We start from the raw sequence: 23,215 nt of genomic DNA on the forward strand, positions 1-23,215 counted from the left end.
TAAAATAATACAAAACAAAATTATTCTTAGCCTTGTAAATATATCTTAAATATTATAATTATATTTTGAAATTTTAGTTATTATACTTGAATCTAAGAATAACTCTCCTAAATATAAGATCTATTAAAATCAAATGTATGTTTTTTTTTCTTTTCAAAATAACGACTCTATAGTCTAAAGTATTATGATTTATTAGAGAAATTTTAACAAATGAAAACTAAAAGATGTTAGAAAAGTTTGTCACAATGAAAAAAAAGTTGTTTTGTAACTTGGCTTTAAAATTAATTAAAATAAATACATACTAAGTAATAATCTAAAAACTTAAGTGAAAAAATGATTTTTTTTTTAAAGATATTTGAAAGTGAAAATTAAATAAGAAGCAAAAAATATTTCCGAAAAGAAATTGCTATTAATAAAAATTTAATAGTTAATAGCAATTTCTTTTCAAGAATATTTTTTTGTTGTTTTATTTTTATTTTTTTGACAAGGAAACCTTCTTAAGGAATAGCGATGTTTAGCGGCGAAGTGCAACTATTGAGGAAAGATGGGACTGTGGCTGAACCCTCTCCCTCGCGGTCAGCTAAGAACTAGCGCCTGCTTCTTCATCGTCGGAGTTTCCCTCTTCGCCGCCGGAGCTCACCTCTCTTACCTCAACATCGGCCCTCAGCAAGCTCGAACCAAAGCTCGTGATGATTTTGTCAGGGAGCGTTTGAGGAAGCGTCACGACGGTTAATGTGCATCTACTTGTTTCCGGTCAGCATTCAATCTCACCTCATTCTATCAGAGTTTCAATTTTTCTCTCAGGAGTCCATCATATTTGTGGATGATTACTGTAATTTACTAAATCGTTCTTGATTCTTTGGCAATTTGACGAGTTTGTAGAAAGGATTGGAAGTGTCTTAATCTTGATTTGTTTTCTTTCTTCTATACGAATCGGACGTTTTTTAGTGTCCGTCTTACCGTGCCATCTTTTTACTTCTCGTTTCCGAACACAGCGAATTCAATCAATTTCGTTGTCGGTGTAGTTCATCTCTGTTTCTCCGGTGCTCGACTTGGTCTTTGGGTTTAATCGTTGAACAAAACGATCTCAGTACTTGAGAGCCAATTACTGTATATGATCGACGATCAATTTGTAAGACCTCATTTCCGTAGGAATCCAATTTTGTACACCTAAGATCCTCTGATTTCCCCACTTCAAGAACGGGAGCATGAAACTATGGAGTGGCTTTGATCCCCTAGGTCACAATTTCTGACCTAGGGGAAGGGCTTCCTTGGTCTTGTTAAGGTTATTAAATTTACCTTTCTTCCCTTTCACTATATATCCTTTTGTTAGTTCCACATACATTTCTTCCAGTTTGCCATTCAAGGATGATAGCCTGACCATCAAGTTGAAATACATGTTGTCCCGATTGTTCTACTAAGATAAGAACAGTTTTTAGATGAGTCTCATGGTCTTCGTTTTCGTTTGTTTGTTAGAAATCGGAGTTTTCATTTTTTAACAAGAGACTAATCATTTCATTGAAAATATGAAAAGATACTAATACTCAAAGGATATAAACTAAACTCCTAAATGATAAATTAACAAACAACAGAGAAGCGATTCCGCAAACCATAACAAATGACATACTTACAAAGTTCACGGAAGATCTCATACATTAACATCAAGCAATGGTGTGAACATCGAGTTACCTATAGAAGTTGGAGTAGATGACCGCAAGCTCCAACAAGTGTTTTTGAAAAATCGCAACCTTCCATTTGAGGAACTTTGTATGACTAAGCTTCTCCTTTCAAATTCAATTCAATTCTTCGTCAAGATGTGCTATCTATGGCGACAAGGTAAAACTAAGTACTGAAGCAGACTCCATAAGAAATGTTGAAAATAAAATTCAGATAGAATCTTTAGAAATTTAGTTTGCATTGTGGGAAAGAAGGAATTACGAGGGCCATACTGAAAGCAAGCTCAACAAAAAAGAGAGCCCAAGAACTGATCACATAAAGCAACTCCAATTCAACAAGATCACACCAAAATCATAGTTACAATAAGGCCTAGTAATCAAGCTATACTCGAGTGCCTCCAAGGACGGGAAGGAAGTCGGTGTCCTAAACCTTTCATTGGTTTTTATCAAAACATTTGGTACGGCCTTGAGCACCCACTCAAAAGGGTTGTAGACCATACTTACTCATAAGAACTTGACACCACAAAGCATCGTACTCCATGGAAAATCACCTAGCCAAAGGCTGGTTTTGAAGCTTCCATGTTTTCTATGTTGGCAATTTCTTCCTCCTAAGTTTAAAATTGAACGTTTGCTACAACTTCAAGGTTCTGTGATTCGTAAGTGAACTTAGATACTGAGGTAATGTTTCAGTAACCTTTCTTTGCATGATTTTGAAATAAGGAATCATGCAAATAAAAGGAGGTTCAGAGGAGTATGAAAAAGAAAATTTGAACAACAACAAAGGTAGAAAGAGCTACCATCATTTGATTAATTAAAACAATCATTTGAAGTTTAGATATTACAAATAAGTAGACTAGTAGAGAATGGACCATCAAGAGCAAGGGCTTTTGCCATGGATTTATGTTAAGCCATTGTTTTAAAAGAAAGAATTTGTTTGGGATACTTGTTCTGCTTTACGGTTATTTGGCATACAACTTGATAGAAAGGTGGGTAGAGTTCATTAGTGATTAAGTGACTCTTCTGTATGTATAGATTAAACTGAACTACGTATATTTCTGAAGTAGGTTGTAACACTACACCCACACGAAACTTCAATGGGATGGGTGAAATATGCTTCTAGTTGAGATTTTTCTTTTCCTTTTTCCTTTTGATTTTTGTATTATAGTCTTCGTCGAGCCTTATATGTTGCACGACTTTTTGTTTTCTTTTACTTAATGAGTAATCACTAGCAAAGTATTTAGTTTGAGAAGATTATTTGACAGTCAGATGTTCATACTTTTATCTGTAAAACTTGTTTTGCTTAGTTTATAGAAAGTTTTAGGGTAGGTATTTATGATTTTAGTCTTTATATAGGTTAACAAAGAATATCTAACTTTGAAGAACAATAATACAAAAGTATGAAGTTTTAATATGGAACTGAGTTTCCCGAGTGCTAGGCGCCATAACATAACTCTATATGCGATCTTCAGGATGTATTTAGTTGACTCTGAGGCCTCTCGGAAAGAGGAGATGCAAAGCAACCATTGGAGAGACATCTTGGAACGGAGCCTTATATGCCTCAATTACCTCTTCATTTCTTTTTGTCACCTTTTAGGATTTTCTTTTAGGATCAAGAATACAATCGTATGTGAATTGAGTTGTTCTCGTGTATAGTTTTGCAAACTCTTTTGTATTACTTAACTTCAATTATTGAATATCTTTTCTTTTTGTTGAGATATTTAGTTTGTACCTAACTACCATTATTTGATCAGTTCAATAAGAAAACTAGCTTAAGCTAGCTCAATAGGCTTGGCCATAGTAAGCAATATTTGTACATTCAAAAGGCTCGATGTGATTATAGCTTGATGCATCGTTAACATTGATCTATAATTCTGATTCTTTGTTTTTCTCTCTTGCATCTAACGATATAAAATTGTCAATAGCATGCTTTACCAACATTCTTGAATGATTTTCTCGGGTGATAAACCCTTCCATAGAGTTATTAAATTATTGAAGTTTTATCAAATAAAAACTACCACTTTCTTAAGTCTCAAGTGACTCAAATTATTATCACCCACAATGCACACAATTCTTCATCAATGAGAAAATGTCTTATAAAAATATAGTACACCAGTTTTTTATGTCAGTTCCTATGTTAAGATTTATTATATTATTGATATGAATTTGGTAACGGACGATAATTCTAATTCCTTGTTTCTCTTAAAAGGACATTGTTAGTTACGTTTGACATTTTACAAATTACAAATTACAAATTACACAAAAGGCTATATTATTTATATAATAATGTAAAGCAAAATACCTGTCATTTAAAATGATTTTTTTTTTCTTTTTATAATTATTTTCCTATATGGAAAAAGTCATTTGATGAATCTCCTCAATTATATTTGGCCATGCATATATTCCTCTCCCTCCTTCCTAGTTTTACTCTATAACCTTTTTTTGTTTCTATTTTCATTTCCTTTCAAATATAAAGTCCTTCATTCTTCCTCTTCCAATGGATCTCCAAACTGAATTTCATCAAAGACCCTTTCTTTTTCTTTCTTTCCCCATTAGCAAACCTCTCTGTTTTGCGCTTTCCTTTTTAATCCTCTCTGTTTCTTCCGTTTTTATCTTCAACTTCTCCACCACTCCTTCCAATTACCAATATTATGATCTTTCACGTTTCCATCACTTTTTCTCCCAAATTTTCCCCCAAAACATCCCGGCCTCATCACCGTCCCTGTCGCCGTCATTGCCGAGACCTTGCGATTACTCCTATGGCAAATGGGTTTGGGATGAAAATTATCCATTCCACTCTTACACTGAGAATTGTCCCTTTGTTGATCCAGGATTCCGGTGTACCCAAAATGGTCGGAAAGATGAAGGTTACCGGAAGTGGCGGTGGCAGCCTGAAGGTTGCAATCTCCCAAGGTATGAATTATATTTGCTTATAAGTTTCTTGTTCTTGAAGTTCTTGCATGGATTTTTTTTCCCTCTCTTTTTATACAATTCTTTTAAAACCCTTAGGAAATTGTCTAAAGAAAAAAGAAAAAAAAAAAAAACAATCGGTAACATAGAAAAGTTACCCTTTTACGTAAATCTGAACGACATGTACGAAACAAATTGGTATGATAATGAGTTTCCAAAAGACGTGCAACTTCTAAAAAAGTAAAAATTTGGAGTAAACCTTCAAATTCATTTGGGAGTATGGATTTTTTATACGGCACTTTTTTTGTCCTTTATGTACAAAAGTGTTCAGATTTTAAAAAGTAAATATAATTGGAAAAATAAGGTAGGGAAGGCAATTTCTTTTTCTCCATCTCTTTCCAAAATAATGAAGAAGGGTTGCGGAACCAAAAAGGGTAATTTTATGGGAGCTTACCAAATAATTGGATGAATATGGAAAATCTAGATTTTCTGTTGTGATTTTCAACTTTCTAAAACAATTCTCAAGAGAGATTCAAATAGATTGTTTTCTAGGAGTATTTGGAAAGTTGGAATGCAATGAGGTGTTAGATTGCAAATGAAAACTACTGAAACATATTAAATTTTTTATAACAATACAGCTCAAAACACTCAATTTAAACATTAATTTTATTTACTACATTACATTCCATTGAAAGTAAATTAATAACAGCTTATTTTGTACTTGTTTGTTTTTTCATAATTTTTTATTGGACTTGATTTTCATCCTTCGTCAAACTTCGATGAATTAGTTTTCTTTTTTCATATCTATGATTGCAAATGTTCAAGTTGGTATATATATATGCACGCACACCCATGTTTGTAGGCATGTATGTCAATTAATCTTTAGGGACTAATTATTTTAACCAATGATCTTCTTTTTTTCAAAAAAAATTGTATAAGCTATTAACATTCTAGGTGGTTGACTTTCATAATATTGTTAGAAATCATCTTAATGTCTTAAGCTAAAATTTGAACTAATAGCCAAATTTTAAAAAAAATATGATCATAATAAAAAATACAATTACTATTTCAAATTTTGAAATTTAGCATGAGCAACAAATTGAATAAACTCCATCATAATCTTAACTTTTAATAATCAAATGAAACCTACAAGAGGAAAGACAAACGTGCCGTTACACAGTGTATACATTAATTTATTTTTAAAAATGTAAGTTCACTAAGCCATTTGGATTATCATTATAATAATAATTATTATTATTATCCTTTCATAAATGCAATTGCGAATGTTCGTGTTGGTTTAATCGTTTTTTAGACAAATAATTTTAACCAATTTTAAAATCGCATAAGATATTTATATTCTAGATGGTCACTATCAATAACTCTTTGAATGTATCTAAATTTATTGCTATTGTCTTCTTCCACAACCTTAGATTCAATGCAAGTGAATTATTAGAGAGAAGTCGAAACAGAAGGATCGTGTTTGTTGGCGATTCAATCGGACGAAACCAGTGGGAGTCACTACTATGCATGCTAACACAGGGAGTTTCAAACATTTCAACAATATATGAAGAAAATGGGAAGCCAATAAACAAACACAAAGGATTTCTCACCATGCGATTTCAGGAATACAATCTTACAGTTGAATATTATAGAGTTCCTTATCTGGTTGTCATTGGTCGACCTCCTCCAAACTCATCAACTCAAGTTAATGCCAGCATTCGAGTTGATGAGTTGCATTGGTATTCCAAACGATGGGTTGGTGCAGATGTCTTAGTTTTCAATGATGGTCACTGGTGGAATAAGTACAAGATCTTTAAAATGTAAGAGTTTCCTAATCTCAAAATGCTCTTGAGCCAAATTTTCCAAACCAGTCAAATAACAACTTTATTTGGAACACGTCATTAACGTTTGTTCTAAATAAAAAAATATATATATCTTCAAACACTTAAAAAGTAGTTAATCCAAATGGTTTTCGACTTGGAGGTAAATATTTGATCAGACTACTACATCAAGCTAACTTAAAGACTTGTAGACCTACCTTTCTATCCATAAACGGGAAAAGAAAAAGTAACATCCATTTTTGTTTCAGGGGTTACTATTTCCAAGAAGGGGGGAGGTTGAATATGAGTATGGATGTAATGGAAGCATTTCGGAGGTCATTACAGACATGGAAGCGATGGGTGGAGGAAGAATTGGATCCAAACAGAACTCGTGTTTTCTTTCGCAGCTATTCCCCTGTTCATTACAGGTAAGTTATATATTGTCAATGAAACCTATTGTTGTTCATGGTAAGACCAGATGAATGAATTTTGTTCATGGTTAGTAGCTTTGTGAAACAATCTTTTGACGTAGAAACTTGCAGGGGTGGGACATGGAGTGAAGGTGGTCACTGTAACACTGACAAAGAGCCCGAAAGAGACTACACGAAACTGGAGGACGAACCAGAAAACAACATTTTCATTTCAAATGTAATCAAACAAATGGATACTGTAAAGCATAAAATTCAGTTCTTGAATATTACATATCTAACAGAATTCAGAAAGGATGGTCACCCTTCAAAGAATCGTGAGCCCGGCACACCAGATGATGCTCCACAAGATTGTAGTCACTGGTGCCTGCCTGGAGTACCAGATACGTGGAATGAACTTGTTTATGCTCATCTATTATCAAATGGATTCAGAAAGTAGTGCTAAGTACGTCAAAAAGAAAGATAACCAACCTCATGTTTAGAACTCTAGTTCCCATAGCCATACAAATGCAAGTTGCTTCACTCCACTTCTTCTTCTTCAGTGTTTTCATCTGAGTTCGCTTCACTAGTTTTCATTTCCTTGACTTTCTCAAGCTGCCTCAAGAGGTTCAACCTTTCTTGTCCATATGTAGATGGTATCTGTATTAGATTGAGAATATTAGTTTCATTGTTCATACACACTAGCATTGAAAATTAATTCCAGGAGTGGAACTGTTGAGCACTTTGGAAGCCATACCAAGGATGGAACATATCTCTGGATAGCAGCCAGCATAGCTGCATGTCCAACTGCTGTAACCTGGAAATATAAGTAAATGAAGTCACAAAAATATAACCAAGCTTGTAAAATCAATCAACCATGTTTCTAACAGTTCTTTAAAGGATGCTGCTTTTCCTCCAATAACATACTACAAACACGACCAAAAAGAATTTACAAACTGGGGGAATTCTAAGTGCAAGGTGAGTGCTGCCAAAATCACTATCAAGGGAGCCAAAATTGCTATGGTCTGTTCTATACAGTTCCCGTCTCAGAGTGGGTGAAAGAGTAATGGTGGGTATGCCTAATAGGTTCACATTGCTGACTAAATTGACACAAGTTAACAAAACCCGGCTTAAGAGGGTTTGAGTAGAACGTTCTCAGATATTTATATCATCAGATTCCCCTTATCAATGGATACATTGTTCAAGTGGGAGGATCAGAATCATTTATGTGAAGGCTATCTTGCGACAATCATGGCTTGGAGAAAGTTTGTTATTGTAGAATTCTCCTGGAGTTGTTTTTCTAAGTATTCTCCACTAGATATTCTACATTACTTTCTAGATGGAACACCTCGTGTAGTTGTTAGAAGTAAGCTTTCCCTTTATATATAAATATTATATATATGTATATAACCCACCAAATCATGTGATCAGGATGTAAACAGATTATTTTGATTAGTGACGGGGAGAGAAACTAATCATACCAATTACCAACCATGAAAGCTAATCTAAATATGTAGAGCATTGAAACGTACTGGAAGCAGCATCAATACACCAATTGGAACAACGGATGCCAGGTCAGTTAGGGTTCTTCGTAGGGCTTTCTTTTCTTTCCCAGTTAACTCATCTCCAATCAGGACCCTCCTAAGCAATCCCATAGCAGCAGCAACATCAATGGCCAAGAGTTGAGTGCCTTGCCATACATCCTGCCAATCAAACGCTCCCTCCATTAATTACATTTTTCAAATGCAGAGGTAGAGAAACCAATCAATCATACCAGAACACCATGACAAGAGAAAAGGCGAGTGGGTAAAAATATAAAAATAAGTGGCTAAGGCTAGATGGTGACAACTGGTGCAGGTTGATGGTTCAGGTTTACTTGAAGCATTCCATAAAATATTTTATGTTGATAAAGTTAATATTCATCGACTCCCAAAACATTGAGATGGTAGGTAGCAACCATGAATCATTTACCATTTTATAGGCTGCAATGAGCAACATAAGTAACAACCAAGAGCTTCATTCACAGAACAAGGAAAGGGAAGGAATACCTTATGTGAGTCATGCATATAATCCAAAATCTTTTAATATCAAGGATGGTCACCCACCATGAAAAGAAGAATGAGATAGGAATTACTATCAGTCAATGACAACAGAAAAAATTGAACGATGTTGAGGGACTTGCTAGCAAATAGACATTACACAAACGTTACAACACTCCGGAATGCGTAGGCAGAGACAGATACTGAAAAGGAAGAGATTAAACTATAGTATAATAAAATTAGTTGATCCACGTAAAAATGGCTCAACTGGAGTAAATTCACTTGCATTCCCACTTTCTTAAACCAGAGGCAATCATTAGATTATCAATGGCCAAGTCAAGAGGCCCTAAGCCTTTAATAACTTGATGCTTGAAAGAAAACAAGAAATCTAATCAAGCTAAGAAATCCTATATTTCATGAAAATGGTTAACAAATGAGATTCATGACTGATCATTTTGTACCATTAATATGAGCATAACTTGTCCAAAGACGACTATGCCATCTAATACGGCACAAATCATTGTGTAAGAAACCGTCAAATCAAAGCAGACATTAAAAGACGTACAAAGGACTATAATGAAATGAGTACATCTCAAAGTAGCTAATTTAAAGTTAAAAGTTTGTATGAACTCATACCGTGCCAGTTTCCTTTAGCTTGTCAATAGATTTTTCAATGATATTGTCTTTCTTCTGAATCTGCACTAGTTGACTGTTCTCAGAATTCCGGAAAGTACTTCCAGTATCATCTGCATCCTTTAGATCCTGGAGAAGGAAAGAAATGTGTAAAACTAAAAGATAAATTAATAAATAATAAAAATAAAAAATAAATCAAATTTCATGAAAGCCTAGATTTCTTGACGTGTTTGTTATTTTTAGCTTCTGAAGAGGGAAAGTAAATAATGTGGATATGATTGAAGAACTAGGAAAATTTACTTACTTGAATTGTTTAAAAAATATTTAAATTAGAGTCTAATGAGAAAGAATTCAATTAACAGAAACGGTGTCAATAATGTCCAGTTGATTATGGATAACATTTCGTTCAGCCCTATTTAGTTGAGCCGAAAGTTTTTACTTTATAGTCTCTGTTACTCATCTAGGGAAATGCTTATCGCTATAGCAAGTCATGAGAGTGTGTATGGTTATTGTAGTTGCAAGCCCAAATTTGTGCATAGAAATTGCCAGAAAATAAAAATAAAGCGACAAAAAAAACAATCTAGCTTCTCAGTTCCTGAGAAACTTTTCTGACCGTCTAATTTTAAGGGAAGTGGAGAAGTCATCACCTCAATGGCATATGAATTAAGATGTGTAAGGCATATTTAATAACGCACCTCATCAGTTTCTGATTCTTCAGAGCTTCTCTGTACCCGTTTTTCAAGTTCCATTAGCTCATTTCTGAGAAGTTCAAAACGATGGAACTCATTCAACTCTGTGTTCGTTATACCTACATCAGAAGTGTGGCGTCCAATGATGTCTTCCTGCATATGTAAAATGGTACTTCAATAAAGCACATGATTTACATCTTTAGTCAGTCTTGGAGATCTTGACTTTCTTTGTAATTCTTGTATAATCTTTAAGTTCTGTTGGGATTAGGGTTAGTTAGAGAGCCCTTTGTGTTCACTTCTTGTGAGTTCTTTAGTTATTATTCTTTGTTAGTCACAAGCTGTTTTCAGTTAGCTGCCTACTTAAGCTGATTGTATTTCTCTTTTGATGGTATTAAAGAAAATAGAGTTTTATTTGACTTCGTCCCATCTAAGTAAGCAGCTCTAGTAAGCTAACTCCATGTTTGAAATTCTAGATCCATTTTTCTCAAAAGAAAAAAAGGCAAGTGCGTCTAAATTAAAATAAACATTTTTTTATTGAGATAAATCACATCAGAAGCTCACACATTCTTGAGAAATTGTATGTAAGAAGAACTATATCTGTTTTTAGGGACGAGAAAACTATTTTCTAACTTAAATAGCACACTAGGTAGGGGAAATATTAATACCTCTTTATAGAAACAAGAAGTTGATTAAAAATTAAAGAGTGGCTTTATCCTAAACGTCTTATCCACTCCCACGTCCCACGTCTCACCCCACAGCCTCTATCTGACCTCTTCTAGTTTGATTCATTTTCAGGGCAATTTGGAAGTATAAACAATCTTCTGTTATGACTGAAGACAAATAATTTTTCCAGCAAGTTTTGGTGAGGAATCTAGAGAGAGCAAGGAAGATGGAAAATGAGGCCCGTACTCATTCTATAACAGGAAATTGGAAAATCGCATTCCTCAATCTTTTGAAAATGGAACTTGGTACATTGTTAACTGACGGAACTTCATTCCTTCCAACCTCAATTCTTCACAAATAACTTTCGTAGGGTTCTAAGGGTCATGAGGAAATACACAATAAAGAGACGTGGTTGAGATAACAATTGTGATACATCGATCAAGAGGAGGAATTACAGACCAGCAGTTCAAACAACTAGAGATGATTCTACTTCTTCTTCCAGATTATTGTCAAAAGAAAATTTATAAATTAATTATAATCTATAGTATTGAAATGTCCAGGTGCACTTTCTGATCTCTTTAGGCTTCTTTATTACACTCGATGTATATCTCTCTTGTACTTTGAGTTTATATTATTAATAAAGAAGTTTGTCTTCATTTCAAAAAAAAAATATAATCTATACTACTGAAGGAACGCAGGAATTTACATACTATGAACGACAAGAAATATACACACGAGCATTATATAAACATAATAATACCACAATTAAGGTAACAAATATATGAACTAATAGTACAATGCACAGAATAAAATACATGTTATGCTACTTCTGCCTAAACAAATTTGGTGTAAAAATGTTTGTGTTTTATGGAATAACAATGACGATATTGTAATCATAAAAACACAAAAGCAATATAGTCGGATGAATGTAAGAAATGGAACGAGATTAGAAAATAATAATAAATAAAAGGAGACATACTGATCCATCAAGGCCTAACTCGGGATCAGGTTGCCAAGTGGAAGGGACCAAGAAGTTCCATAGTCTACGAGATCTGCCAAAAACGAAAGTTTTGTTACTTTAAATAAGATAAAAGCAACGAAGAAAGGAAAACTCAACTGCTGATGAAGAAAGAAAAAACAAAATCGCAGTCATTCAATGAAGCTTCTTCAATACAGGCAGGATGTTCTTGCCTGTTGCTCTTATTGATAACTGTCTTGGCCCTCTTTTTACTTTTTCCTTTCAGATATTCATGTTGGCTGCTACTGGAAGATTGTGCAAGACTTTCATCATCTTCCTGGAATCAAGTACAGATGATCATTAATAACGTGTCAGAAAGTAAGGTTCTGTTAACATCTATTACACGGAGCAGATATGATAACAGAGAATGAATGAATTAGAGAGACATATCATCTTTGACACAATTAAAACCACATGAAAGAAATGATGTACTGCAAAGAAAATATGTGAGATCGACATTACAAACTCTAGCAAGCTTAACAGTAAGAATAAGGTTCTAGTTTTTGCAGACTTTGATGAATTTGTGAATGACATTCATGAGTTCAGGCCTGTTATGACATACTTTGAACTATTTTTTTCCCAGTTACCTTTGTACATCCACCAACCTTAATTTAACCGAAAGTTTTTTGTAGACTAGAGAATGAGCACTCACTAAACATATGTCATTGTTATGCAAAGCTGATTAAAAAGGTAATATACTCATGCTGCAATCAGTGCGCCTCTCCAATCTTCAGATACCTTGTGGACACCAAGATTTGAGGAATACGATAAATTATTAAAAGTGGTAAAAGTAAATAGACATCCGAGTTACGTGGAAACCCGAGTACCAGGAAAAAAACCACGATCCGACTTTCTTATTATTCTCTCATATGAACAAAAGATACAAAGGGAAAAATAAATAGTAGAATAGAAAAGGAAAGACAGTTAGGGTAAATCTTTCCATGGATCAAGTCCACTAATTCTAAGCAACAGGAAAGAAAACTTAGATTGTCAAACCTAACTTATTTGATGTACGCACATATATATGACATAAATTTGTATTTTGGATTCTAACACTTGAGCATGAGTGCTCTCACTCTTCCATCCAACCAGATTTAGTCTAACAAAGACACAATATATTAGCATGGATCGTCTATCTCAGTATTATTGCAGGATAATCCACCAAACATAACTTCGAATACTGATCTTTTACCATTAAGTTCAAGAGCGTGCCAGAAATCAATGAGGCAATAGAATACCTGCTGAAGAAAAGCTGCTTTTGCTCTGAAAGATGCCTCCAGAAATTCAGCTTCTTTCTTTAGTTTCCTTATTTTTTCAAGGTCTGAACAAGCGGCTTTTAAATGTTCTCTTCCAGAATTTGTACTTGATACGTGCAGTTCTTGAAGCAACTGTTCAAGGCGTTTCAATGCTTCTTCAACACTTTCCAAAGCCTGAATTATCAGAAGCATCCAGTAAAGTCCAAGAAAAAAACAGAAAACCCAAACGTAAAATTTAGGATAGGCAAATATCATAAATTATAATTCATCACTTCTTTTCATTAAATATCTGGCAATAAATTCTTGAAACCATTATGCCAATTGAAAAGATTAGAAAAGGCAAGAATAATATAATATGAATAAATGAAGAGCTAACCTATCAAAACAATTTTTCTCCAAAAGCATATGCGTTGCAATACAATATTTATATTCTTATATACAAAACACTGCATGTAGGTCAACACGTGGAAAAGAAAGGGTAGGAACTCCTGATAAGATAAGCACCATATACACTAGGATCTAAACAAAAAACAAGTACATCTGTACTTGTTATAAAGAACAAGTTCCCAGCAAACAAATGGAAAAAAGGAACCCTTAGAAGTAGTCAGATCATCAAAACTCAAAATGACAAACAATACTAACATTTTAATCTGGATTTTAATGAATGTATTCCATAGAAAGACAATTCTGGTTCATTTATGATTGCCAAATCTTATAATATAGTTGCAGTTCTGTTTTCCACTCCCTATAGACTATTAGATGTACAGTCCTTAACCATTTTTTAACAGATAAACAATTTCATTGACGATGAAATGACTTTCATGACTGCATCCTATTATTTTCGCTCTGCGAAAGCTTAGTTTATCATCAAAACAATATGGAGACTGAGTGAAAGTCGTTTCATTAAAAAAAGATGATCCAATGAGTAATCGAAAGAGAAGGAATGCAGTTAAACTTAAAATTGACATGGGACATGACCGTGTTAAAACATTGTATTTGAAATGGAAAAAGCAATATATAGTATACTCAAAAGAAGACCTTGTCAAAGGATTCAGTTTCACACTCAGTTGTTGAAGTACTCGATCCAGTCTTTTCAACAGAAATATTGGTATTTCTCTCAAGCATCTCATTCCTGAAAGACATTTTCGGTAGGTTAGAAAGGTAAAACACAAAAGTCTAAAGTTCCAATGAATACAGAGTTATTAGTTCCTGAAAATAAAAACTAAAAACAGACGAGGAGATGCAAAAAAGTGAAAGACAAAGTAATTGCATCAAGAAGTGACAGTCTTATCATTCTATAAGTTGATATTTCAAATTTTCTTGAAAATCTCAAGTCAATTGATTAGGGGATGGTTTTGGGTTCAGTTTCAAGCTTCATTCACATTCAAAGCTCCAAATCCTTTGAGTTGCAAGTTTGGCCTTCATTGGAAGTCTTTCTCCTTCACTTTGCAATTCCTTTCCCAACATTTATTAGGTTTATCTGTTGGAGGAAGTGTTTTGTCTCTAGGAGTCTTGAAGCGGTGTTCCATTCTCAGATAATTTTTGAAGTCTTATTCTGTCTTGGCTACTTTGTAGTGCCCCAGTTTTTCTATGGGTGTTCTTTACCTATGCTTTATTTGTTCTTACAATGCGTACTTACTTTTATGAGAAACGATTTCTCCAAGGACGTAAAATACTTTCTTATAAATTTTTGCTATATTGTGTTCTTTGTTTTGCTCCTTTTTGGAGCTTGTATCTCTTGAGCATATTCGTTTTTCTTCGATGAAAAGTTTCATTTTTTTTTTTTGTTTTATATTTGTGAGTGTTCAAGTGAGCTTACACGCACCTCAATTAATCTCATGGGACAATCCACCTGCCACTACAATATTTGGGAGTCAAGAAAACTCATAGGAAATTAATTTGTAGGTAAGTGGCCACCATAGATTGAACCCATTACTTTTTAGTTAGTTATTGAGGCTACGTCTCCTTTTTTACCACTAGATCAACCAAAGATGGTTCTTGTTTGAAAATAATAATGTTAGTGATATATAATTAAATTTGGTTTCAATCACTAACTTAAGCTTTTGGGTGAATTGATAGTTTAATATGGCATCAGAGCAGGTGGTCCATGGAAGTTTTGTGTTCAAGCCCCTGCATTGTTGTTTCCTCCCCAATTAAAAATTAATTTTCACTTGTTGAGCCTTTCAAATATTTCAAACTCACGTGAGGTGGAGTGTTAGTGATATATAATTAGGAAGACTTTATTTTTCCAAACACGGTTTTAAATCATAATAAACATTTCAAATTATTAAGGATACCATTTTCATCCAACAAAAATTAAAGGAAAACGCCTTTCTCTTCGTGAAAATTACTGGGTGAAAGAAAAACTGAAGGTGAGAGTGAATTTCCTTTGGGGAACTGAGAGATGACAAGCTGATAGAGGTAGGGAATGGTGTTAACCGTAAAGAGTCCAGTCATAAGCTATCTATTTTGCGAAGTGTTGGGACTAACCTACGTCTCAAATTGTCCAAGTATCAGTTTATATTTGTGCGATCGTACATGTGTATAACCAAGAGAGAGGAGATGACAACTTACTTCAGAATACCCTGTTCTTCCATGCACTCCATTAACTTGGTATGCCTAACATTCAAAAGATTTGGTATAAGTAACATGATCCAAATGCAACTGACTGATGAGATTCCATATCAGTCATGCCCTTGGGAAAAGAGAGAAAGAGAGTTTGATTACCCTACGGAGAGGAATTTTGCCGCCTTTACATTTGAAGGATTCTCCAGCCATTTACTATACTTGATGAAGCACTCAATCCAATGAGCACAAACATCTAATGCTTGCGGGATCGCTTCAACATTTGGAGGACCTTCTCTTTTGCTCACATGGCCATGAGATGGTTTTAAGTAGCCAGGGTTGCTTGGGTAAAATGGAAGCCAGTCCAGCTCTTCACAGACTACCTGAAGAGTTCAAATTTTATCTTAAGCCCTTGATAAACTTGTTTTATGAACATAAATTAATAACGAATCAGAATTGTCTTTCTATAGAATGAGTGAGATGAGTACTGACCTCCACGTATAATTGATACGAACTTATTGATGAAAGGTGAGGATAGTATAAGACGCTTCCCCCTATAAGGTACCTGCATTAGAACAAAAAGCCATATGCACAACCAAGACTTGAAAACCAGAACCATATATTTTGAGATATCCTCGACGTGTACCTAATGAAGCTTCCAAGAGAATCATCTACAACATCAAATCCATTAGCAGATAGAAAAGACTGTGTGCTTCTTCCCAAGGCTATAAAGAATCCAAATATAGCCAAATCTTTCTCCAAAACCTGCATTAAGTTAATACAAGCTTCCATTCACATCTAAAATGTGGTTCAAAGTTACAAAAATAAGAAAACATGGCAGAAAATAAAACACATTCCCCCAACTTAATCAAAAAAATTGAATACTTTTTTTTTTTTTTTTTTTTTTTTTTTTTTTTTTTTTTGTGGATTCATCCAAGAGGAATCGTTGATATGGATGGAACAGTTTAAAAATTCTTTTTTTTTATTAGAGAACAGTTTAAAAATTCAGTAACTGAAATTAGTTATATTATCAATAAAGAACAAAATGTTTTGTTCCTCTATAAAATATATGATTGATCCTTCTGGAGACAACACTTTAAGTTATGAAGTCATCGTTCTAAGTACTCAATATTCCAAACCTTCATTCCTTTTGTAACATTTGCAACAAATAATCATTTCTAGTCCAATAAAAATCGAAGTCCAGGAAAACTTTTTCACTCAAGACTCCCGGAATTTAATTCCATGCTAATCCAGTTGACTAGCAAATTCAGGTACACAATATCTAGTAGTGTAGCGTCAGCTGTAGGGGAAGTTAAAGGTGGGATAGAATCAACTTACAGCTATTAGATAATGTGTTAATCGAATGAATTTATATTAACATTACTTCCAATAACATCTTCTTTCTTCAACTTTAAGCTCAATAAGTTATCTACATGGAAGTTCCAGTCCCAACTTACATGCTGACCTCAATACTCTTCAGTTCTGATTGATAATATTACATTCATCTAGACCATATTCTTTCTCTAACTAGTCGGTTTATATACGCCAAAAAACTGTAATAAAATTCAGTAAGGCAACTTTAGTAGGGGTAAGATATAAGAGTTGCTCTAAAATTTCCAAGGTTAAAAAATTAATGTGGACCTCGATACTTTCTGATGTTGTTAATCTGGACCATATTCTTTCTCTATCTATAGCTTGCTGTAGCTGCTTCTGTACAAGATCAACCCAGAAAATTACTTCTTCTGCACCCCAGTCATTTTTCACTCTGCAAGCAGCTGCTCGAGAACCAAAATGAACAAGGAATTCTCGACGCATACCAATGCTCTTTATGGATTGAAAAGCTTCAGATATAGGAACATACTCTACCAGCATGTCCATCAATCTACCAGATATCTCTGGAATTATTGAAAAAAACTGTGGGCAAGAAACTTTTGCTGGCCCAAGTTTCGTGATAGCAGCAAGACAAGCCAGTGCAAGCATGAGGAGTGATGTGTCACTTGTATTGCCAGGGTCCACGGTTAATCCTCTACCATCCCTAAAGCAAATAAATTTGGCATGATTCCTTCACATACCAAAAAAGTCAGAAACATTCAGGGACCAATTAAAGTGATACATACAATGCAGTTGCAGCAGCAAAACGTGGATCACGTTCAAAATTATTCACAAATGATGTTGTCACCACTGGGATTTGCTGAGACCAAAACCAATCATAAGCTTCCGGTTGCTTGGCTAATAGTTGATCTCTGATTAAACTCTCCAAAGGAGCAGACTGGCGTAGTAAACTGCAAAAGGAAAGTAACAATCTTTTACATTAAACTGATTTATTGATAAATGAAACATCCAAATATTACAAACAAAGAATACAACAATAACTCAAATACAAGATGAACCAACAGAGCGACCCCATCAAGATGAACCAATGATACCAAAAGGGAAGGGAACGACAAAAAGGATGAGAGAGAGAGAGAGAGAGATATGTAAAATGGATTGTTGATGCGAGAACCCCACAATCCCAAAAAAAAAAAAAAGAGAGATGTGAAAACCCCACAAAAAATAGAGAGACCAAACAAAACATCAATCCAAGGAACATCAAACTAAAGCACATCCACGAACACCAAACCGACGCAACCATAGACATGCAGAAGAAAACTGTGACAGTGGAGAGGAGAAAAGGCCAAAGAAGGGTCGAATAAGAAAGTATCAGGCCAACAACGAACCCTCATTAAGGGTGGATGAAGCTTTTTTCTCATAAGAGATCGAGCAATCCAAATTCTGAAATTATCTAATGCTTTTGTTTTGTTTATTTGATTAGGCCCTCTTCCCCTTGGTGTGAATTTTCTGTCTAAGAAATGAGGAGGCCGTATATCATCTACTTATTCATTTTCTTTTGAGACTAGAGCGTAGAATCAACAATTTATGAAATCTGGCATTTTGTTATGTTTCTTCAAATAGAAGATTGGTTGACTGAATGTTTGTGGGATGTCTTTTCGAGAAAAGCTAAGATTTTGTGGGGTTGAATTAGAGCACTTCTTTACACGTAGAAAGAAAGAAATTAATGCCTTCAAGAATTAGAGCGCTTCTTTACAGTCCTACAATTTTCTTATGTTTTTTTAGACCAAAAGGTTTTTTGTAAGTAATTGGGTGGGGGTTCTCTACCCGTCTCTTGGCTGTTCTTTTTTTATCAACACAAATTTCTTATTTCTTAAAAAACACACACACACACACACACACACACACACACAAGCAAACAACAACAAAAATCTAACAAAAATACCAGAATTTATTACCTCCTCCAAGCAAACAACAACGAAAATCTAACAAAAAGACCAGAATTTATTACCTCCTCTCAACAAAAACATTCACGTCTCTGTCTCTACTATCACCTCGAGATGAAATTTCACTAGCTGCTTGCAACAAAGAATACACAGAGGCCTGTAAATAATACTCCCTTTAGGTAACAGAAATAATGTTTGACAATGAGATACCTAATGATATCAAAATAGTTCAGCTGCTAATTTAAAGTTAATGCTATACAAATTACAACTTGGCTGACCATACGAGGCAAGATATCTAAATGACTAAACTATCATGCAAGTAGCATGGAGATAACATCAGGAGCACTGTGCTTACAACCCGATTAAACAATAATAACACTGAACACCCACAAGAAAGTTCCCAGCTACAAATTGGAATTAGTGTGAGATAAATAAGTTGGGGAAGACATTTTCCTTAAAACCCTCCAATAGCCCAATGTATCTTTTCTGAAACAAAAGCTTTATCCATAATTCTATAGCAACATGTGCTTTTCCCCAAGGTGTATGTAACTTGAGATCACTTCTACCCTTGAAATGGTGTGTAATAGCTCATTGATTGGGCGCTTGCTCTAGCACCAAAGATGAATGGGGCTAATTGGTATGCCAACACTGTGGGATGTGAAAATGCATCGATAGGGAAGCCTTTGCATACATATATATAGATAAGAGACATACTTTTCATTATCTAAGGAGACGTACAAAAGAAGAGGAAGATATTCGTTTATAATTAAAAATACATATATCTATCTGTATGTCTTGCTTGTCTTTGCTACATTTGTGTCTGAATTTTTTAGTCATATCAATGTCATCAAATATTCATAATTGCAACCTCTGTAGGTTGGGTCCTTATTTCTTAGCTCTTGGATAAGATGCTGTATTATCAGGTATAGCTCATTAGGATAATAAGAGATGTTATTTACTACTGCTGCAAGAAAATGAAAAGGGAAAGAGAAGAGGAAGGTGAAGGTCAAGCAAAAGTTAGTTGGAAGAGTATTGGTCAAGTTATTAGTTATTACCTGATAGGAAAGCGCCTTAATCCATGCATTTCTGTCTATACCAAGCCAGGCTGTTGAAAACCAACTCATTTTTGAGGACGCACTGTGTTCTTTAATAGCCAACTCAAAATTCCTTGCAGCATCATGCAAGAATTGGACAAGGCCATCACTATAATCTTGTTTCCGTGAGTCATCTAATCTGATCCTCATTTTTCCAACATCAGAACTGGTGCTTGCTTGGGGACTCCCATTGACAGTTACACTCTCATCTGCAGCAAGGGGTGAGAGGTTTCTTTTTCTGCAAAGCTGTAAATAGCTTTTCCTAAAGCCTGCGGAACTATGATTAAGATTACTGTAACTTTTTTCCGAGAAAACAGCTCTTATAAGGCATCTCTTCCTTGAATTACCCCAGCTCCTTAGTAGGCCGTCCAACTGGGCAGCTTTTTTACATGAAAAATAAGTCCGAGATGAATTATGTGGAAGCCTTGGAGTTGAGGAACTGAAGACATGAGACAAAAAAGTGAGCCGAGAAAAGAAAGGATAAAAAGCACGTAAATTATTCAACGACATCAGGAAGTTTTTTCTAGAATTTTCTTGATACAAATATATGTATCACACAATACCAAACAACAAAGGGACTAAGACTAAGTTACATATTTCACTCGTGTAATTTGAGCATTTTGTCCACTTAGGAATATGTTTAAGTCTTTGTCTTGAACATTAGTCGATGAAATTATAAACTGACAACCAATAACCCAGTTTAATGGGATTAAACATATGCTTTCGACCAAAAAGCTCTTTAACTCGAAATGTTGTTGAATTTAAAATAATAATAATCGCAACGTAACGACCAATTAGGTAGGTTATCAAACTTGATCGTCTGCCCATTCATTTCTGATCCATTCAACTATCACTGAGACCACGCCCCTCATCTAATTTTTTTTTTTTTTAAATCCCATCCCTGTATTCCATCAACTATTGTTAAACAATAGAAACTGAAAAAGGAACATGATTAAAAAAAGAAGCCACGGGTTGAAGCAAACTAATATAAATATATATAATTCAACCCAAAACGCAACACCCATTTAAGATTTCCAAAGAACATCTTCCACTTCATCAATTAGCCCAACAATCAAACATAACGAGCAAATAAAAAAAAACGGATAACAGTAGCAACCCACAAGATAAAAACCCTAATCTCAATAAAAATAACAAACCCAACAGAGAAATAACTAAGAAACAAATAGTAAGTCAAACAAAAAAACAACATTTTCTTAAAAAACAAAAGAAAGACAATGGAATCAAATGATGATGATGATAAGATCATAATACCTTGAGGGAAGGAAGCTAGTGCCCTGCAATTCAAATGCCATAAGCAAGCGATAAGTAGAGTGTAAGAAGAAGAAGAAGAAGAAGAAGAAGAAGAAGAAGAAGAAGAAGGGAGGAGTTGAGGTGGTTTCAGAAACATGAAAAGGGAGAATCTTGAAGAATAATAGAAGGGGAAAAAGTGAAGGTGGCGTGGCGAGTGAGGAATTATCCGTATACGTGGAGAAGGGAATGGACACAGGATTGAATTGAATTAAGTGTAAGGAAAATGGCGTTATCTTTTGAATAGTAATTGTTGAGAGGAGAATTCAGCCAAACCAAGCTTTTTCCGTTATCCATAGCCACAACCTTCACAACACAACACTCTCTCAGCCTCTTTTGTTTTCTTTTTTTCCATTTTTACAATTTCTCATCGGCGCGCAAACCCATACAAATACAACCTAACCAATTTTGGTCCTAACTTAATTTCTTTTTTTTCTTTTTTTCTTTTTTTTTTTATGTCAATTATAAAAAAAAATACTCATTCAAATTATATATCAATTTGAGTTATTAACTAAAAGTTTTAAAAATAAAAATAAATAAGAAATTAAAAAGTTTCATATAATTATAAAGAATAAAAAAATATTTATTCAAATTATATATCAATTTTATTATTAACTAAAATAAAACACAACAAATCTGAGTTAAAACATACAAATCTAACATAATTCTGCTAAAATAATATTAAATTAAATAAAAAATATGTATTTAATTATTAGCACACGTGTTCTTTCAAAATCCCTTTAAACTTTCAATACTTTAAAATATATTATTAAGCTTTAAAAAGTATGTTGTTATATAGCTTAGGTTGTTAATATCGTCTTACTTCTCTATTTTTTTTATGTTTTTTCTTCTCGTTCAATACAAATAAATAAAACGGCATACTTTAGTAAAATGTATTAACTCCAATGAGAAGAATAGAAACATTAAATGATTATAAGATAAATATATTTTTTATTTAACTAATTGTTGTTTTAGTATGTTTTAGGGAGAATTTTTTATTTTGGAATTGAATGAAATTTGGTGGAATTTTATAATGTAATTTAAAAGTTTGGTGTTTATGTTAGGTATCTAAGACATTTGTTGTAAAAGTAAGTCGATAAGAATATTTGCTTAAAAGCTTTTTTTAAGTATATACGGGAAGGTGTGGCTCCGACTTCCATCATGAAATTTATCAATAGTTTTGAAGTATGTTTTTATCCAAATTTTTATTTTTTTGAAAATTTAAAGTTTAATTTTAAAACTTTTAAAAGTTGGATATTTTTAATCCAAACTACAAATATTTTTATAGGTTTTCCATATTTTTATTAAAAGGAATTTTATTTGGTAAGGATAATATCCAAGAAGTGGAGTGCCCGACATTTATCTAAAGTTGGATATAAAGTTGCATTTCTTTTTTCTATCAAATTTAACGAAAATGTGTGTGTGTGTGTGTGTATTCTTTGTCTTTTGTTTAATGTTTTTCTTTTAAGATCGCTACGATATGTGTTTGTTATCATTTGAACTTATTATAAGATTTAGTTTCAGTCATGTGCTGTAAGGAAATTTTGTTAAAGAAAAAATTAGATTAATAATCAAATTTAAATTTTAAAATTAATACGGCCAAACTCAACTCATATACACCTCTACTTTATAGCTAATATAAATGTATATATGTATAAGTATTATTTTAGTTGTCTATTTTTGTTTTGGACTTTATTGCATGTACATAAAAATTTTCCATTCATTTTTTCTAAAGTTAAAGTTCAACATCAATAACAAATAAGATGACTAAGTGTGTGTTTGGATTAGATTATCAATTGATTAAATTAAGAAATAATTTGTTTTGAAAAAAATATCATGTGTTTGAAACCCCTAAAATTAATTTT

The 23,215-nt window shown here is 33.7% G+C and overlaps 3 protein-coding genes across 3 annotated transcripts; 2 read left to right on the forward strand and 1 right to left on the reverse strand.

Annotated features, from left to right (window-relative positions):
- The first annotated feature begins 494 nt into the window (after positions 1–494).
- LOC103500918 (uncharacterized) lies at positions 495–3,459 on the forward strand. The gene is made up of 2 exons (XM_017047397.2): positions 495–753; positions 3,146–3,459. The coding sequence occupies exon 1, from the start codon at positions 545–547 to the stop codon at positions 731–733; it is 189 nt and encodes a 62-aa protein (XP_016902886.1). The 5' UTR covers positions 495–544; the 3' UTR covers positions 734–753; positions 3,146–3,459.
- A 370-nt stretch (positions 3,460–3,829) lies between these two features.
- On the forward strand, positions 3,830–7,372 carry LOC103500919 (protein trichome birefringence-like 8). The gene is made up of 4 exons (XM_008464378.3): positions 3,830–4,586; positions 6,014–6,403; positions 6,673–6,831; positions 6,946–7,372. Exons 1-4 carry the CDS (start codon positions 4,171–4,173, stop codon positions 7,268–7,270), a joined length of 1,290 nt encoding a protein of 429 aa, XP_008462600.2. The 5' UTR covers positions 3,830–4,170; the 3' UTR covers positions 7,271–7,372.
- On the reverse strand, positions 7,014–21,694 carry LOC103500920 (uncharacterized). The gene is made up of 19 exons (XM_008464379.3): positions 21,315–21,694; positions 20,004–20,481; positions 19,014–19,105; positions 17,791–17,955; positions 17,315–17,708; positions 16,320–16,438; positions 16,166–16,238; positions 15,836–16,056; positions 15,683–15,727; positions 14,147–14,240; positions 13,091–13,282; positions 12,026–12,129; positions 11,814–11,886; positions 10,178–10,324; positions 9,486–9,611; positions 8,343–8,513; positions 7,568–7,627; positions 7,303–7,470; positions 7,014–7,202 (listed from the first exon to the last, which is right to left on the reverse strand). Exons 1-18 carry the CDS (start codon positions 21,353–21,355, stop codon positions 7,351–7,353), a joined length of 2,715 nt encoding a protein of 904 aa, XP_008462601.1. The 5' UTR covers positions 21,356–21,694; the 3' UTR covers positions 7,014–7,202; positions 7,303–7,350.
- Between the last annotated feature and the right edge of the window lie 1,521 nt (positions 21,695–23,215).

This window comes from Cucumis melo, chromosome 8 (assembly GCF_025177605.1).
Source record: "Cucumis melo cultivar AY chromosome 8, USDA_Cmelo_AY_1.0, whole genome shotgun sequence".
In the NCBI taxonomy this organism is placed as follows: domain Eukaryota; kingdom Viridiplantae; phylum Streptophyta; class Magnoliopsida; order Cucurbitales; family Cucurbitaceae; genus Cucumis; species Cucumis melo.

Bases quoted from the DNA above. Each gene is read 5' to 3' on its own strand.
- LOC103500918 (XM_017047397.2), top strand. From the start codon at position 545: ATGGGACTGTGGCTGAACCCTCTCCCTCGCGGTCAGCTAAGAACTAGC.
- LOC103500919 (XM_008464378.3), top strand. From the start codon at position 4,171: ATGGATCTCCAAACTGAATTTCATCAAAGACCCTTTCTTTTTCTTTCT. The intron at 4,587-6,013 runs GTATGAATTATA...CCACAACCTTAG, and splicing joins GAAGGTTGCAATCTCCCAAG to ATTCAATGCAAGTGAATTAT. The intron at 6,404-6,672 runs GTAAGAGTTTCC...TTTTTGTTTCAG, and splicing joins AAGTACAAGATCTTTAAAAT to GGGTTACTATTTCCAAGAAG.
- LOC103500920 (XM_008464379.3), bottom strand. From the start codon at position 21,355: ATGGCATTTGAATTGCAGGGCACTAGCTTCCTTCCCTCAAG. The intron at 16,439-17,314 runs GTCCACATTAAT...AACTTAATGCAG, and splicing joins CAACATCAGAAAGTATCGAG to GTTTTGGAGAAAGATTTGGC. The intron at 16,239-16,319 runs GTACACGTCGAG...GTTCTAATGCAG, and splicing joins TCTCTTGGAAGCTTCATTAG to GTACCTTATAGGGGGAAGCG.